The 17028-nt window shown below is 39.3% G+C and overlaps 1 protein-coding gene across 5 annotated transcripts in view; it reads left to right on the top strand.

Annotated features, from left to right (window-relative positions):
• Fbxo47 (F-box protein 47) overlaps positions 1-16760 on the top strand; it is a 33377-nt gene extending 16617 nt beyond the window's left edge. For all 5 annotated transcript variants that reach the window (XM_042282718.2, XM_042282719.2, XM_042282722.2 and 2 more), the window contains 7 exons: positions 109-186; positions 3365-3473; positions 5363-5539; positions 9126-9272; positions 10754-10896; positions 11429-11588; positions 12796-16760. In XM_042282718.2, the coding sequence (XP_042138652.1) occupies positions 109-186; positions 3365-3473; positions 5363-5539; positions 9126-9272; positions 10754-10896; positions 11429-11588; positions 12796-12908 (927 nt within the window). In that variant the 3' untranslated portion in view covers positions 12909-16760. The remainder of the gene's footprint in view (positions 1-108; positions 187-3364; positions 3474-5362; positions 5540-9125; positions 9273-10753; positions 10897-11428; positions 11589-12795) is intronic.
• Positions 16761-17028: the final 268 nt, after the last annotated feature.

Raw genomic sequence — 17028 nt, 5'->3', positions numbered from 1 at the left:
AACCCTGTCTCAAAACAGCAACAACAACAACAACAACAAAAAGCTATCTCCAGTAAACCTGAATATCAAGTTATTTTATAGATCCACTAACAGTTGCTCTCTCTACAGGTTTCCTGTTTTAAATTCAGTGGCTGTTCGGCTCCTTTGCAATGTGTGGGATTACCATGTTATGGGATGTTTTTACAGGTACATTGTTTAATGAATGATTTTGAATTGTTAACAAGTAGAATATGGAATTCCTGTGTACATTAATAGACACTCTAGTAATCGTAAAGCAAAATAACACTGTAAAAATTTGTTTAAGAATATGTTTGGTTTTCTAACTGGTGAGAAATGCTTAGCATTTATTTACTCTATATAAAGGTACTTAAATTTTGTTTGTTTTTTGTGAGCTAGCGTTTGAACCTAGGTCCTTAGGCATACTAGGTAAGCACTCTATCTCAGAGCTGCAACCCAAGCCCTTAGCCAACTTAAAAGAGTAGTATATGTGTGCATTGGTTTATAATTTTATTTTATTTAATTTTTTGAGTCTGTGTCTCACTGTGTAGCCATGGCTGTCTTGGAACTCATTATGTAAACAAAGATGGTCTCGAGCTCACAGAGATTTGCTGCGTCTGCTTCGCAAGTGCTAGGAATAAAGGAGTGTACCACTACACCTGGCTTTCTTTTTTAACAATTTATTTATTTTATGTACATTGGTGTTTTATCTGCATATATGTCTGTGTGAGGGTGTCAGATCTTGGAGTTACAGGCAGGGTGCTGGGATTAAACCCTGGTCCTCTGGTAGAGCAGTTGGTGCTCTTAACCACTGAGCCATCATTCCAGCCCCTACACCTGGTTTTTTTTATGAGTATTTTCAGTTTAAATTTATAGGCTAATTTCCTGAAATGTGACTTTAGAAATAAATTTATTATGTCAAGAATATCTACTAATCTCTTATAAAGAGAAAAAAATAAAAAGTGTCATTTATTAAGCCTTATATATGTGCCAGACACTGTCCTAAGCAGTCTTCGTAAATTATCTAATTTAAAACTTATAACCACCTTAGGCTCTTACCACATTCCCCAGGACAGTACCTGAGAATCATATGCTGTATCCCAGCCTCCCAGCCACCAGCTCTTATGCACCCAGACTCTAGGACTTCCTACTAACAGTCTTCCAAAAACAGATTTTTTACTTTTTTCCATTTGTTTTGTACTTTCTATCTTTGGATTAAGTATTAAGATATGCATTCATGTAAAATTCAAAAGGAACAAAATATATAAAGTAAAAAGTCTCCCTCCCAGGCCTATCTCCCATCTACTGATTTCTTTTCACCAGAAATAATCACTGCTTAGCAATTTCTCTCAATCTAGAAGGAATAAAGTTAAATTGTGGGTGCTGGGATTAAAGATTAATTTTTTTTTAAATGTATGTAGGTCTGGAGAGATGCTCAGCGGTTGTGGGCACTGACTGTGCTTCCAGAGGACCCAGGTTCAATTCCCAGCATGCATATGGTGACTCATACCCATCCAAACTCCAGTTGTAGGAGGTCCTACAGCCCTCTTCTGACCTTCTTGGAGATCAAGCACACATGTGGTACACATACGTATATGCAAGCAAAACATTTATACACATAAAATAAATCAAAAAATTTTTTAATTTGCATTTGTGTCAATGTCAGAGTGACAACTTGTAAGAGCTGGTGCTCCTTCCACCTGTGGGTTAGGTGTTACACCTTTACCTAATGAGCCATCTCACTGTCTCAGAAGATTATTTTTTTAAACCACTGAAATCCAGTGAATTATTTTAAGGATTTATATGGGGGGCTAAGAGTGATGGCACACTCCTTTAATCCCAGTGCTCTGGAGGCAGAGGCAGAGGCCAGTCTGGTCTACCTAATGACTTCTAGTCCAGCCAGAGTTGCAAAGTGAGACCTTGTCTGAAAAATAAATAAATAAATACACTACATGATTAATTAATTTATATAATTATATGCTACTTTAATCTCATTTTTATATGTTTGTACATCTTTATATATTCAAGACAGTTATTAAATTTTGTCTGTTTTTTTCATTTATTTAAAAACAAGCAAATTATAATCAATTATCACATTAAAATGAGATCATTATCATTTGTAAACAATATTAAAATGACAAGTGTAAAAATCTTAGACAGTCTACTGTAAAACTAAGCCACAGAGGCTGAAAGATGGTCCAGTAGGTAAGAGTACTTGATGTGCTAAGTCTGAAGACCTAAATTCAAATCCTCAGCACCCGAGTGAAAGGCTTCCATTGCCATAATGACCTCTAATCCCATCCCAGGGGCTTACTGGCTGCCAGCATAGCCAAAAACTACAAGTTCTATGTTTGGTGAGAGAGTGTCCCAAAGGAATAGGAGCATGTAGAAGGGGACACCCAACATCCCCTTGTGTGTGTGTGTCCTCTGTGGTCTCATACACACATACACACAAAAATAAATTAATAATTGGTTTAATTTAGTTTGATTTAATTTAAGTTTAAAAGCTGAGTCACAAAACTAGGACTAGAGTTCTATTACTTAGACTTGCTGCAGGCAGATCTCAGGTTTGAGACCACTTGTAGTACAGTAGTGAGTGAGGTCCAAACTGAGAAGGTTATAGCGGTGGTTCATCAGCTAAGAATACTTGATGCTCTTGTAGAACACCAAAGTTTGGTTCCTAGCACCATATCAGGGCAGCTCACAATTGTCTGTAGCTGTGACTCTCCTGGCTTCCACAAGCACTTTCACTCGTGTGGCATAACCTCACAGAGACACATACTCAAAAATCAAAATAAATTTATAAAAACCTTAAAATTTGCTGAGTGTTGGTGGCACACAAACTAGGAGAGGCAGGCAGATCCCTGAGTTTGAGGCCAGTCTGGTCTACATAGTGAGTTCCAGGACATCCAGGACTACACAGAGAAACCCTGTCTTGGAAAAAAAAAAAAAAAAGCAAAAACAAAACAAAACAAAAAAAATGTGGTGGGGGGCAAGAGAGATGGCTCAGTGGTTAAGAACACTGACTACTCTTCCAGAGGACCCAGGTTCAATTCCCAGCACCCACATGGCAGCTCATGAGAACCCGACACCCTCATACAGACATACATGCAAAACACCAATTCACATGAAATAAAAATAAATAATTTTTTAAAAAACCACAAAAACAACTTTCTTACTAACAAAAAAGAAGCAAGATTTTGGAGAATTTCTAGGTTGTGATTATATAGATTTCTTGTGAATTGAGGATAAAAATTGTACATCACCTATGTCATATACTACAAACAGCCTATTTTTATTAAGAAGTAGTGGCTACCCTTCCAATTTGTGTCTGAACTTGTGCAAATGTTTCTTCTGTTTTCCTCAGACCTTAACAGCGGGTTGGGATGAACTTGAGTGCCATCGTGTTTATAACTACTTATGTGAGTTGACTAATCTCTCCCGTAAGATGCAGACTGTTGTCTGTAACAAACCAGGTAAAGAGCTTCATTTCAAAGATAATAGTGTAGAGATGAAATGTTAAGAAGAGGTAGAGTTCAAAAATATACATGAAACAAGTTGTGGAGGGGCTGGGATGTAGCTCGGTTGGTAGTGGGTTCCATCCCAGCACCACAGAACCTAGGATACCATGTGGATGTGATCGGCTTCCTATTGGTAGTTCCTCTGGAGAAGCCTGACTAACAGAAGGGACAAGGACAAACCCCAAATCCAAGATGGTGATTCTTCTGGGGAAAGTGATTGGAATTGGTAAACTAAAAATTCAACATTTGTAATACTTATTTTAAAAACCCTGAAGCAAACATAGAAAGATGTAAGGCTTTGACTAAACTTGATTTGCATACTGTATTTGTTATTGTATTTTTACTTTTCTGTCAACTTGAAACATTTCACTATAAAAAAAGTGATGAGCCGGGCAGTGGTGGTGGTGCACACCTTTAATCCCCGCACTCAGGGAGGCAGAGTCAATGAATCTCTGTGAGTTTGAGGCCAGGCTGGTCTACATACTGAGTTCCAGAATAGCCAGGGCTGCATGGAGAGATTCTGTCTCAAAAAATAATCAAACTTACTGTCCACTGTTTTAGCTAGACTTGAGCATATTGTTCTTTCTACTCACTGTGTCTCCAATGCCCTTTATGCGATTGTAGTATCCTCTGGGAACCTTTTTCATTTTCTCATTTTTCTTAAATACTTTCTTTCTATCTCATGCTTTAAGACTCAATTTGGGGTCTGGAAGATGTAGTTTAGATGGTGGTAGAATACTTTCCTAGGATGCCCCAACATTGAATAAAACTGATGGGATGACTCATGCCTGTCATCCCAGCACTTTGGAGTTGGAACCAGGCGAATCAGAGGCTCAGAGTCATCCTTAGCTATATACTGAGTCCAAGGCCAGCCTGGGATACACAAAACTCTGTTTGAAAAATAAGTAATTAATTAAATAAACTTAAGAAAATCAGGCCTAGCTCATACCTCTGATCTCAGCACTTAGAAGAGAAGGCAAGAAGATTAGAAGTTCCAGGCTAGTCTCGGCTATATACAGAATTTGTAGCCATTTGGGGCTATATCAGAACCAGTCACAAAGCTAAAATTGTGGCTGTTTACTTGGCAGGTAAAGGTGCTTGAACCTGAGCTCCCTAGGATTCACATGGGGGAGCAGAGAACTGACTTCTACATGCATGCCATGGCACATATACACACATACATGTAGGCACACACAAAATTTAAAAATGTAATAATTTTTTAAAACTGCACACATGTGGTACACAGATATAAGAGTCAAAACACCTATACACATAAAATAAAAATAAATACAATTGAAAAATTATTAAGCCAAAAATATAAATAAATCATAACTCTTAAAATTTTTGTGAAAGAAAATGGAGTATCACTTTCAGTACAAAGTATGTGGATAATGTATGTCTGGTCTTTATATTTATTTCCTTTTAAATCCAAAATCTTGCTGAAGATGCATTTCGTACCTGCCACCACATACACTGGGAGCAGTGACACACCCGTAACCCCAGCACTGAGGAGGTGAAAGCAGGAAGATCTGAAGTTTAGTATTAACCACAAAATGAGTTCAAGGCCAGTCTGGGATACATGAGACCCTGTCTAAATATGTAAATCTAAAACTGCATAAGATTCTGGTAGAGCTGAGCATGGATTTAATTTACCCATTATTCAAATTACCGAAGCTAAATAAGGAAAATAAGCACAGAAGATAGTCAAACTATAGTTAGGGCACCTTCTACTTCCTGGTGACTTCCTGTTTATACACTCAGTTTATGATCTCTCTTTAACCATGGTGGTTAATACCTGTATGCAACTTTTTCTAGAATAATTATTTATGACCTTTTCTTTATAGGAAGTTCCCGAAAACTCGAGTTAAGGATTAGACTGTTCTGTAGGAATGTCCTTCTTGATCACTGGACACAGCGAAGTGATTCTGCATTTTGGTTGACTCGAATATTAAAACCATGGCCAATGGTGAATCAGGCAAGATTGCTATATATTATCTTTGGACCAACAGCTCCTCAAGATGGTAAGCACCATTTCTTTTTTGAGGGATGTGTGTTATATACCTAGTTAATTACTTTTGCTTTAGGAAAGCCTTTTAAAAACCTTACTGCCAGGAGGTGGTAGTGCTCGCCTTTAATCCCAGCACTTGGGAGGCAGAGGCAGGTGGATCTCTGTGAATTCGAGGCTAGCTTGGTACAAAGTGAGTTCCAGGACATCCAGGGCTGTAGACAGAGAAATGATGTCTCAAAAAAAAAAAAAAAAAGTCACATGAGTAAAGTATCCAATCACAAGGGCAAGCTACACATGGCAAAAACATGTTTTTCATAGAGGCATATAAACAAATAACTATTGTTAATTGTAATAATAATCTGAAATAAACTCACTCCTGTCTGTTACACATGGGAAGAGCATGAAAACATATTCAATTCAAAATTTCATGATTTTGAAGAAACTGAGACACTTGACTTGTTTTCTTACAAGCACTCAGAATTCTCCTTACATGACTCTGTTCTTGGACTATATTCTGATACATAGAGTTCCAGACCTGTCAGAGATATATAGTAAGTGTCTTAGGGTTCTATAACTGTGAAGAGACACTGTGACCATGGCAGCTCTTTTTTCTTTCTTTCTTCCTTTCTTTTTTTTTTTTTTGGTTTTTCAAGTTAGGGTTTCTCTGTGTAGCTTTGTGCCTTTCCTGGATCTTGCTCTGTAGACCAGGCTGGCCTCAAACTCACAGAGATCCACCTGGCTCTGCCTCCCAAGTGCTGGGATTAAAGAGGTGCGCTGCCGCCACCACCACCCGACTTATGGCAACTCTTATAAAGGAAAACATTTAACTGGGGCTGACTTACAGTTTCATGGCAGGTGGCATGCAGGCCGAGACAGTGCTGGAGAAGGAGCTGAGAGTTCTACATCTTGATCCTCAGCAGCAGGAAGTGAACTGTGTTGCACATGGGCATAGCTTGAGCATATAAGACCTCAAAGCCTGCCTCCACAGTGACATGCTTCCTCCAACATGGCCACACCTCTTAATAGTGCCACTATCTATGGGCATTCAAACACATGAGTCTCTGGGGGCTATACCTTTCAAACCACCACAGTAAGACTTTGTCTCAAAAATAAATAAATACCATCTATTTATTTATTTATTTTATTTGTGTGTATGTGCACGCATGTAATGTGGCATGTCTGTGGAAGTCATAGGATAACTTATAGGAACCACTTCTCACCGTATACTGTGGGGTTCTGGGACGGACTTCAGGTTACCATGTTGGACAGCAAGCACCTTTACATCTTTATCCACTGAACCGTGTTGAAGGTCCAAGGAAGGCCTTTTGTCTTTACTCAGGTCCATCACTGCTAGTGTTTAAAGTGTGCTTTCACAGTTTCAAAAACATACTGCATTAACTTGTGCATACCCTGAGCTTCAAGACAGAAATTGTTCTTCTCTGAGTCAGAACCAAGTATATTCCTGCCATATCTCTCTCTCTCTCTCTCTCTCTCTCTCTCTCTCTCTCTCTCTCTCTCTCTCTCTCTCTCTCTCTCTTTCTCTCTCTCTCTGGCTTTTTGAGACTGGGTTTCTCTGTAGCCCTGGCTGTCCTGGAACTGCTCTGGAGACCAGGCTGGCCTGAACTCATAGAGATCTGCCTGCCTCTTCCTCCTAAATCCTGGGATTAAAGGCATGAACCACTACTGCCTGGCTCCTGTCATCTCTTATTTACCTAAAAGTGCTGCTTTTCCCTCTTAAACATGAATGTAACTTGAGGTTATGTTTGCTGCTGGAGGGAACTGATGATGCAGAGAAATCAAAGCAGAGGCCCAAATTGATGATTTACTTAATTTTAAGTTTTCAGATTCATAATATGACTTTTTAAAAAGTTTGTTACCTAGGTTGTGTTTAGATTAATGTTAAAAATCGCCGGGTGTCGGTAGCATATGTCTTTAGTCCCAGCACTCGGGAGGCAGAGGCAGGCGGATCTCTGTGAGTTCGAGGCCAGCCTGGTCTATAGAGTGAGATCCAGGACAGGCACCAAAACCACACAGAGAAACCCTGTCTCGAAAAAAAAAAAAAAAAAAAAAAAAACCTTACATTTCCTTATTCCACTTTTATCAGTAGATAACCAGTTTTTATGCATATTGGCTAGCAGCCAGGAGTTTTATTTTGAAATTAAAATGTTGTTGTGTATAAGCCACAGAGAAGATTGGCAATAAACAAAAAGAAAGTGACTGAGCTGCTCTGTTTGATGCAAATATTTGAAAGATGCTAATAGAGGCAAGCTCCTTTCTAGAAGGATGCCAGTAGATTTTACTTGATTTTAGTGAAATTATAGCAGTTGACATTCCAATCTGTATTACAGGGTAGTGTCATTTCTGTACTAAAAGCACTATTCTTTGAGGCTGAGGGAGAGTTCAGTGGATAATGTGCTTGCTGTACAAACATGGAGAGCTGACTTTGACCCCCAACACCCAGGTAAAAAGCTGGGTGTAGTGGCTTGTACTTGTAATCCCAACACTGAGGATGTAGCAATGGGCATATCCCTCAGGCTCCCAGCCATCTTAGTCTGATAAGTGAGCCCCAGGTCCCAGTGAAAGACTCTGTTTCAAAAAATAAATCATAATAAAAAAATAAAAGATTCCTGAGGAATGACACCCTGGCCTCCACATGCATGCACATTTACACAGGAAAAGGATAATACAGATAATAAATAGATAGAAGCACTGTTCTTTTTATGAAGAGAGTTAGGACTTATTAAAGATATGTTAATATAAAGGGCTGGAGAGACGGTTCAGTGGTTAAGAACACTGACTGCTCTTCCAGAAGGCCTAGGTTTGGTTCCCAGCACCCACATGGTAACTAACAATCATCTGTAACTCCCATCCCAGGTGATCCAATGCTCTCTTCTGACTTTTCTGGCACCAGGCATGCACATGTTGCATAGACATATGTGCAGGCAAACATTCATACTCATAAAATAATATAAAACAAAACCTAAAAAAAAAACCCACACCAAGCAGTGGTGGTACATACCTTTAATCCCAGCACTCAGGAGGCAGAGCCAGGTGGATCTCTGTGAGTTCAAGGCCAGCCTGGTCTACAGAGTAAGTTCTAGGACAGGTGCAAAGCTACACAGAGAAACCCTATCTTGAAAACAAAACAAAACTAAACTAAACAAAACAAAACAAAAAACACTATAATACCCAGTAACAAAAAAATTAACTTAAAAATACGTTAATATAGGCTTAAGCAGAGACTTAAGAGAACCCTTTCTTAGGAGAAAGTAACATGGCAATATAGGTGTGAGCTTCTCAAAGAATTGTTGAAAGGAAGACCTACCAAAGCATGGGTACAAGCTCCTCAGCGGAGAGTCACAAAAGCACTGTTCTTCATGTTCAGACTACTTTAGTTACTTTGTTTAGATGTTATTGCTGTGTTTCATCACAGTTAATGAGAAACTCAAATTTATAATGAAATCAGAATTGTCATTTTAATGATGACTGTAGCTTATATAAGTAATGGGATTGTGTAATCCTTTCCATTCTAAACAAATCCTGAAGTCTTTATCACAAACTATCTGTTCTGTCATAGCCTACTTTTTGTTTCAATCTAGGGCAGGTGATTTGGCAAGAAATGGTAGAAGGGCCCACAGACGAATCCAGTTTGAAAGGTTTGGCTAATGCCATTAAGTTACTCTATGACACAAGTACCAAGGAGTGGACAGCAGATGATGTTATCAGTCTTGTAGATGAGCTATCAGGTAAAGTGTGTATTTACTAATATAGAGTAATAGAAATTTAGTATTAGAATACAGCTATAAAGTTATACAGACAATTCTCTAAGTAACAAAGAGTGTGTTAGAAATCACTAATTGCTCAATATGTAGTTTTAAGTATGTCTTGTTACTGCTCCAAAACATTTTTAGCTTTGTGTATGTGCTTGTATGTATGTAGAGTATATAAATACATGTGGTGTAAGAATGTGTTTATCTAAATTTCCAATGTTTTAAATTAAATTTGTCCTTTGACAATTTCATGCATTTATATAATGCATTCTGATTACTCTTGCTCTTCACCCTCTCTTAGCTCTCTCCCACTCCCATAAACTCCCCTCCTCCTCTCTATAAGACTTTCTCTCTGTCATGTCTTTTTATTTTGTTTTGTGACCCACTAAGTTTAACCACGATGTTTGCTGTGGAATAATCCTCTTGTATACTATAAAGATTTGTCACTCAAACTGGTTTAATAAAACACTGATTGGCCAGTAGCCAGGCAGGAAGTATAAGTAGGGCGACCAAACTTAGGATGATGGGAAGGAGAAGGGTGGAGTCAGGAGTCACCAGCTAGATGGAGAGCAAGTTGGACACCCAAAATGGGATAGAGGTAAAGGCCATGAGCCCAGGGCAGTACATGGATTAATAGAAATGGGTTAAGTTGTAAAAGCTAGTTAGTAACAAGCCTGAGCTACTGGCCAAGAATTTGTAACTAAATAAGGCTTTGTGTGTTTATTTGGGACCAGGTGGTTCGGGCAGGAAACATCCGACTACAGCTGTCCACGTGACCATGGGTGTAGAACTGTCCCTTGCAGCCTGGTAGACTCCCCAGTGGGTACACAACTGAAAACAGTGACTCCAACTCCCATAGCGTCCATCAGTAGCCAGCAGTTCCCCAGGAGGGATTCAGTTCCCAATTTTACATGGTATTATTAGGTCACTTCATAGTTTAATGAGTTTGCTTACTCTCACTTTACAAGTTCTCACACATTCATACTCTTCTAGATTATATAAAAAGAAATCCCCCTGTTGCTGTAAATACAGTTACTCTGACATTTACAAAGCCTTTATCCTTATGATGTCACTTTGCCTGCTGACATATGTGTAGAACTACTTTGACTAAACTGTCAGCACAGTGGTAAAGCACCATGACATGGGATGATCCCTGTCTCTGGTTGGATGCTGTCATGGAAAAAATATGCCAGACGTGGTGGCTTACTCATGAGACAGAGAAAGGCAGATCTCTGAGGACAGCCTAGTCTATAGAGTGAGTTCTAAGACAGCTAGGAATACACAGAAAAACCCTGTCTCAAAAAGAAAAGAAAGAACAAACCTAAAACATTGTTTCTGAGTATTTCTCTTGGCACTAATTACATTTCCAGTAAAGTAATATAATATTGGATGTATCTAAAGATGTTTACTACAGCAATTGTGTAATTTCTCATTAACTCTTCTTCCTTTAATAAAAGTGGTTCCCCGGGAGTGGCTTCTGGAGAATAATGCACGCCTCCTAATCCTGAGCGGGAACAACATCTGCTTCACTTTCATGGCCAGTAAAGCTGTGAACGGACGGGCCATTGAGCTCGCGAGGCTCATAGTCTTTTTGGCTTTGGTAAGTAAACTAAATTTTTCTCTAGCAAGTTATTTAGCATTCACTTGACCCAGCAATAGAGCTGCTTCCCTGGTGCTTACAAAGCCCCAGGTTTGTCTGTCTGTCTGTCTGTCTGTCTGTCTGTCTCTCTCTCTCTCACACACACACACAAACACACACACACACACACACACACACACACACCACATACACCTACCAGGAACTGAACTTTACAGAAAATATTATTAAAGAAATAAGTATTAAAGTACATATTTTGTTTGTTTTTGTTTGAGACAGAATCTTATATAGCCCAGGCTGGCCCCAAACTCTCTATGTAGGCAAAGGTGACCTTGAATTTGAGTGCTGGGATTACAGGCATGTGCCATCACGCTCCATTTTATTCACTTACTAAGCATTTCCCATTTGCTGACTCAGTGGGTATCCTATGTAATAAACTATGCTAAATCATAAGCTGTCGTTGTCACTACCACTTTAAGCTTTACAGCTTTCTTCACATGAAGACTGATAATAGTGCTTTGTGCATCTGAATCAGGTGTGTGAGAAAGAGCTATATTGCATGGACTGGACAGTTAGAATGATGCAAAAAGTCTGCAAAGTCTTCAGCACTGCAGCAGAGAGAAAGAGCTTCCTGCAGAGCGTGGCAAATGCTTTTGCCTGTGTCACCATGGAAATGCTGCAGCCTATTATGTCTGGTAAGTAAGAGTGTAGACAGTTCATAGGAGTGAGTGATAGTGCCTTCAGGTCTCAGCCTCAGATGCAACTAACTGGGCTTGGTGGTTCACACCTATAGTCCCAGTACTCAAGCCTGAGCAGGTGAGCTGAAGTTTGAGCCTGGGCTACATAGTGAAACTCTGTCTGGGAGTTTGATTTTGGTTTTTTGAGACAGAGTCTCTCTCTCTCTCTAAGTAAACCTAACTGGCCTGAAACTCTCTATGTAGACCAGGCTAGCCTTGAACTCACAGAGAGCCAACTACCTCCACCTTCCAAATGCTGAGACTAAAGGCATGCGTTACCACACAGGGCCTTATGTAGGTTTTAACAGATACTAATTTAGTTTACTAGGTGGCCAACATGATAATTAAACCCTGCTGGGTTTTTTTTTATTGTTTACTCATTTTTTTTTATTTCATGTGCACTGGTGTTTTGCTTGCATATATGTCTATGTGAGGGTCTCAGATTTCCTGGAACTGGAGTTACAGACTGCGGTGAGCTGCCATGTGGGTGCTGGGAATTGAACCTAGGTCCTCTGGTAGAGCAGTCAGTGCTCTTTACCACTGAGCCATCTCTCCAGCCCCAACCCAGCTGTTTTTTAAAAAAGCTTTTTTTGGAACTCACAGAGATCCACCTGCTTCTGCCTCCCAACTGCTGGGATTAAAAGTGTACACCACTGCCACTTAGCTTTTGCTGTTATTTTATTTTGCCTGCATGTATGTCTGTGCACTATGTCCATGCCTGATACCTGCAGAGGTCAGAAGAGGATGCTGGATTCCTTAGAACTGGAGTTATAGATGATTGTGAGTCACCATGTGGGTGCTTAGAATCGAACCAGGGTCCTCTGCAAAAAGGAATTGGCTGGTGCTCTTAACCAATAAGCCATCTCTCCAGCTCCTAATTAGCCCTGTTTTATAGATGAGAAAAAGAAAACACAGAAATAACCTGACTTGCCCAAGGTCATAAATTAAAAGATACTAAAGCTTAGACCAGTGTCCTTTTCTGTTTTCTATCTAGTGTCTAATTTTGTGGCTTTAGTGGTTAATGCCTGGCTTAGTAAAGATCATCAACAAAAATTCTTCTCTTTAAATATTATAAACACTGAGAACATCTTACATTCCTAAGCCATGTTTTAAAATGTTTAACTTTTCCCTCTTCCTGCTGTCTGTTCCTGTGTGTGTGTCACAGGAGAGCGTGATGAAGATGACAGAGGCTTCCTGAATTTGTTCCATCTTCTGCATGCTCAGGCGAACTTCCATAAGGAGGTGCTGTATTTGACCATGAATGCCTCCTCTTCCTAAATCAAGAAGCTTGTCACTTAAAAATTGTGTCTGCAGACTAGCGCTTAAGAGAGTGGCACTTTTTCACATCCAAGGGTAGCACCTGTTGGACTTTTGATAATCTAATTACCAGAAACTCCAGCTGCACAGGATTTTAGCTGTAATTGTTTCGCTCTGATTAGTATAAAATAACAGGCAAACCCAAGAATGTGTTGCTACTTTTCTGGAAAACAAGCTCTGCCTCTCCAGATCTTGGTAAACTCAACATCAAACCAAAGCAGAATGTTAACTGTCCAAGAATCTGCAGCCAGCTCAACCTGTTTGTGTGGCTCTTTGAAGCAAGAGCTAACTTGGCTTCATTAAGAACAGATTCACATTCGTTAACTTGTGCTATCTGTTCACTTTGCACCAGCTCAGCAAATATGGCCCAAATATTTTGTGAGGATTTGTAATACTGTGTTTTAGAATGTGCATTATGTAAGTCACATTCCGTACCACCTTCTTAGCATATGGTTACAAAATAAATTTTATATTTCATTTATATTTGTATGAATTAACAGAAAAAATCCAAAATAAGTATTGTGGATACATATATATGTATCTTTTTATACATATAGACACATATACATGTATTTCCTGCAAGACAATCACACAAAAGGTCTACAAAGACAGGAAGGTGTGTGTATGTGAGCTATAGTCTTCAGATAATGGAATCATCTTGTAACTTCCTGGGGATTAGAGCAGAGAATTGCAAGCAGGAGAAAAACATAATGAAAGTAAATAGCTCTTCTGCTGCCAAAACAATCTTCACAAGTGACTCCCACTTCTTGGTAAGACATTCCCCTGTCCCAGAAAGTGGGGTTTGATGACGGGAACTGAAAGCACACATGGTTAGAGTAGACAAAGAGAGGAGATGGGCAGGGGAGAGAAAGTGTTTGAGGATCCCAGAGAACTCTAGGCCCATTCAGTAGACCTACCACCTACCTTCACCTCCACTTCCTCTGAAGGTAGAATAATGCAGGGGGCCCTCTGGAGCCCTGGCTTCCTCTTCTTGAAGCCTTCCCCTCCAGGCAAATGCAGGGCTTTCTACATGCTAAGCACGCACTTGACCACTGAGCTGGATCCCAGGCCCACTGTCACCCTCCCACTGGACTTCTCAGGGGCTGTCCTCTTTTCCTCAGAACACTGGGAGATAAGGAAATTATCTTCGGTGGCAGGGTGTAAAGAAAATTCATAGATTTTTAGCAAAAGGGCTCTGAACATTGGATAGGACTGAGGAGTAGTGAAAATTGTGGAGAAATAAGAATTGTGATAACACCTTCAATGTGGAAGGATCAAAATTAATTGCCTTTTTCTTGTCCAATTATAATTCCACTAGTGGGAAGATTTTTTTTTCTCCAGAGTTTATTTGAAGATTTAGGGGGCAAAACATTCTTGCTTTTATAAACCTCATTCATTTTCTTCAACTCAGTTGAAGAAATGATCTGTAACAATCAGCCTAGGCAGCCTATGGTAACAGCAAGTACCAGAATGCAAAGTAACACCTCAGAGCATTGATTTTTTCCCCCGTCTCTGATTTCCCATAGCCACTTTGGAAAAATTACTATTTTTACTTCTCAAAACACTAGTGATTTCAAGTTGACGTTAGCTATCACATCCGGCTCTGAAGATTTTGATAAATAGATAACTTCATTTTATAGGGCTAAGAGTACTACTGCCTGCTCTTACAGAGAACTTGGGTTCAATCCCCAGTACCCACATAGCAACTTAAAACAATCTGTAACTCCAGTTCCAGGGGATCTCATGCTTTCTTCTGGCCTATGCAGGCATACATATAGTGAATATCCATCCATCCATCTATCCATCTATCCACCCATCCATCCATCCATCCATCCATCCAGACAAAACACCCACACAAATAGAGTAAATATAATTTTTTTTTCTAAAAGATTATTTCATTTTCTTTCTTTCTTTCTTTTTTTTTTTTTTGGTTTTTCAAGACAAGGTTTCTCTGTGTAGCTTTGTGCCTTTTCCTGGAACCCACTTGGTAGCCCAGGCTGGCCTCGAACTCACAGAGATCCGCCTGGCTCTGCCTCCCGAGTGCTGGGATTAAAGGTGTGCGCCACCACCACCCGGCTTCATTTTCTTAGATGTGTCATTATGAAGTTTGTTTTAATTCCTTGAATTACATAAGTCTCCACAAAAGTTATTTTTAGAAATTTTATCAAAGAAGCATGTTTTAATTAAAACAATTTATTTTCTGTACTGGAAATTTAACTTACAGCCTCACACTAGATGAGCATTCTACTACTGAACTATAATCCTGGATAATTTAAAGTTTCTTTTATTGGAATCTGAGACTCTTTGCACCTTTGTTGGCATAACTCGCTGCTATAAATTCTTTCAAATTCACATAATTTTGTTAATCCTATTATTCTCTCTTGTCCAGAATTTGGATCAGAAAAAAAAAATTAGCCTAAGACTGCAGTATATATCCTTTTTTCCTTCCTTCCTTCCTTCCTTGTTTGTTTTGTTATTTATTTTTCAAGACAGGGTTTCTCAAGACAAGGTTTCTCTGGGTAGCCCTATCTGTTCTGAAACTCTCTCTGTAGATCAGGCTCGCCTCTAACTCACAGAGATCCACCTGCCTCTGCCTCTGAGTGCTAGGATTAAAGCTGAGTGCCGCCACTGCCTGGCTTCTTTTTTTTTTCTATCTTTAAAAAGTAAATTGACGGGACTGGGGATTTAGCTCAGTGGTAGAGTGCTTGCCTAGCAAGTGCAAGGCCCTGGGTTCGGTCCTCAGCTCTGGAAAAAAGAAAGAAAAAGTAAATTGACAAGTTTTTCATTTAAATGTTAATAGATAAAATAAATTTGGAAACAAATCTGTGGTTTCCATAATTCAGTAATCCAGCTGATTTTGCTGAGTACATTTGTCATCAAAAATAAAATGATTTTGAGTTTTAAAGAGGGACATTAAATTTTAGGAAGCATTTATTCAATGGTTTAAGTAACAGACAGTCTGATTAACCACAAAAAATGGACCATTTGAAAATGAGTAGACTGAAACACTAGAACTGACTAGCCTAGAACTAACTAGAACAGTCACAAAAACACTGCGAATTTTCCACCAGCCAGACAATTTCTCCCGTCTCTCCAAACCAGATCAGTCTCCATGATCACCGGAGACCCAGGACCCCAGGATGTCTTTTTTCCCTTGGCCTCCTTTGGCTTTGATTTATAGGGTGGGCTTTCCTTCTCCATCACTACATTGCTTGTGTTGTTGTTTCTGTACACATAGCATAACATGTTACTACTTACTTTAGAAACTGAAGTTTCTATCTTATAATGACTATCTTAACCGTGTAAAGCCATATATTTCTCTCACACTGTTGTGGATAATGCCTTCTGTCTCCTCAGTCAGTAAGTAGCAGTTCATGAGTTCCAGAGGCAAAGTTCAGCATTGCTCATCAGCAACTGCTTATAAGTTCCTTCTCCTAGGCTACTCTGTTTGCACTTGCAGGACTTTATTGTAGGGTAACTGCTCACCTTTGGAGAGCAGAGCCAGCATGAGGTGCCCAGGAGAAGGTGCAATGGCAGAACCATTTTATATCTGAGAAATAAACACTACCCTCTTTGTGGGATTATTGTCAAGGTCAGCATCCTTATGTAAATAGCACTCAATCACATGAATGCAGATTTGTACATGCCTTTGACAGCCTCTGTGCTTACTGGAAACCTTATTAGCACTCCACTAGCAGTGTGCACTGTTATCTCAAAAGCATTGTGTTGTGCTAAACATTTTTGATACCTAATATTGTATTTGTTAAACTTTATTTCTTATTCATCTTAATAAAATTAAGTTTAAACTGGGAATACTTCAAATATGTTTAGAGTTTGTTATTATTCCAGTCATTAATTTTCTTGAATGTACTTCTCTTTCTTTAAACTGTTAAATTTTTTTTTCTCCTTTTTTAGACAGGGTCTTACTATGTAGCTCTTGCTGGCTGGGAACTATGTAGACTAGGCTGGCTTCAAACTCACAGAGATCCACCTCTGCCTCCTGAATACCAAAACTGAAGGTTTGTGCCACCATGCCTGGCTAAGCTATCAATTAAGCTCTACAGTGATTTTAAAAACAGAA

This window comes from Peromyscus maniculatus, chromosome 8, assembly GCF_049852395.1.
Source record: "Peromyscus maniculatus bairdii isolate BWxNUB_F1_BW_parent chromosome 8, HU_Pman_BW_mat_3.1, whole genome shotgun sequence".
Taxonomy (NCBI): domain Eukaryota; kingdom Metazoa; phylum Chordata; class Mammalia; order Rodentia; family Cricetidae; genus Peromyscus; species Peromyscus maniculatus.
Note: the sequence above shows the minus strand (reverse complement) of the source record. Positions and strands in the feature narration are given on the sequence as shown.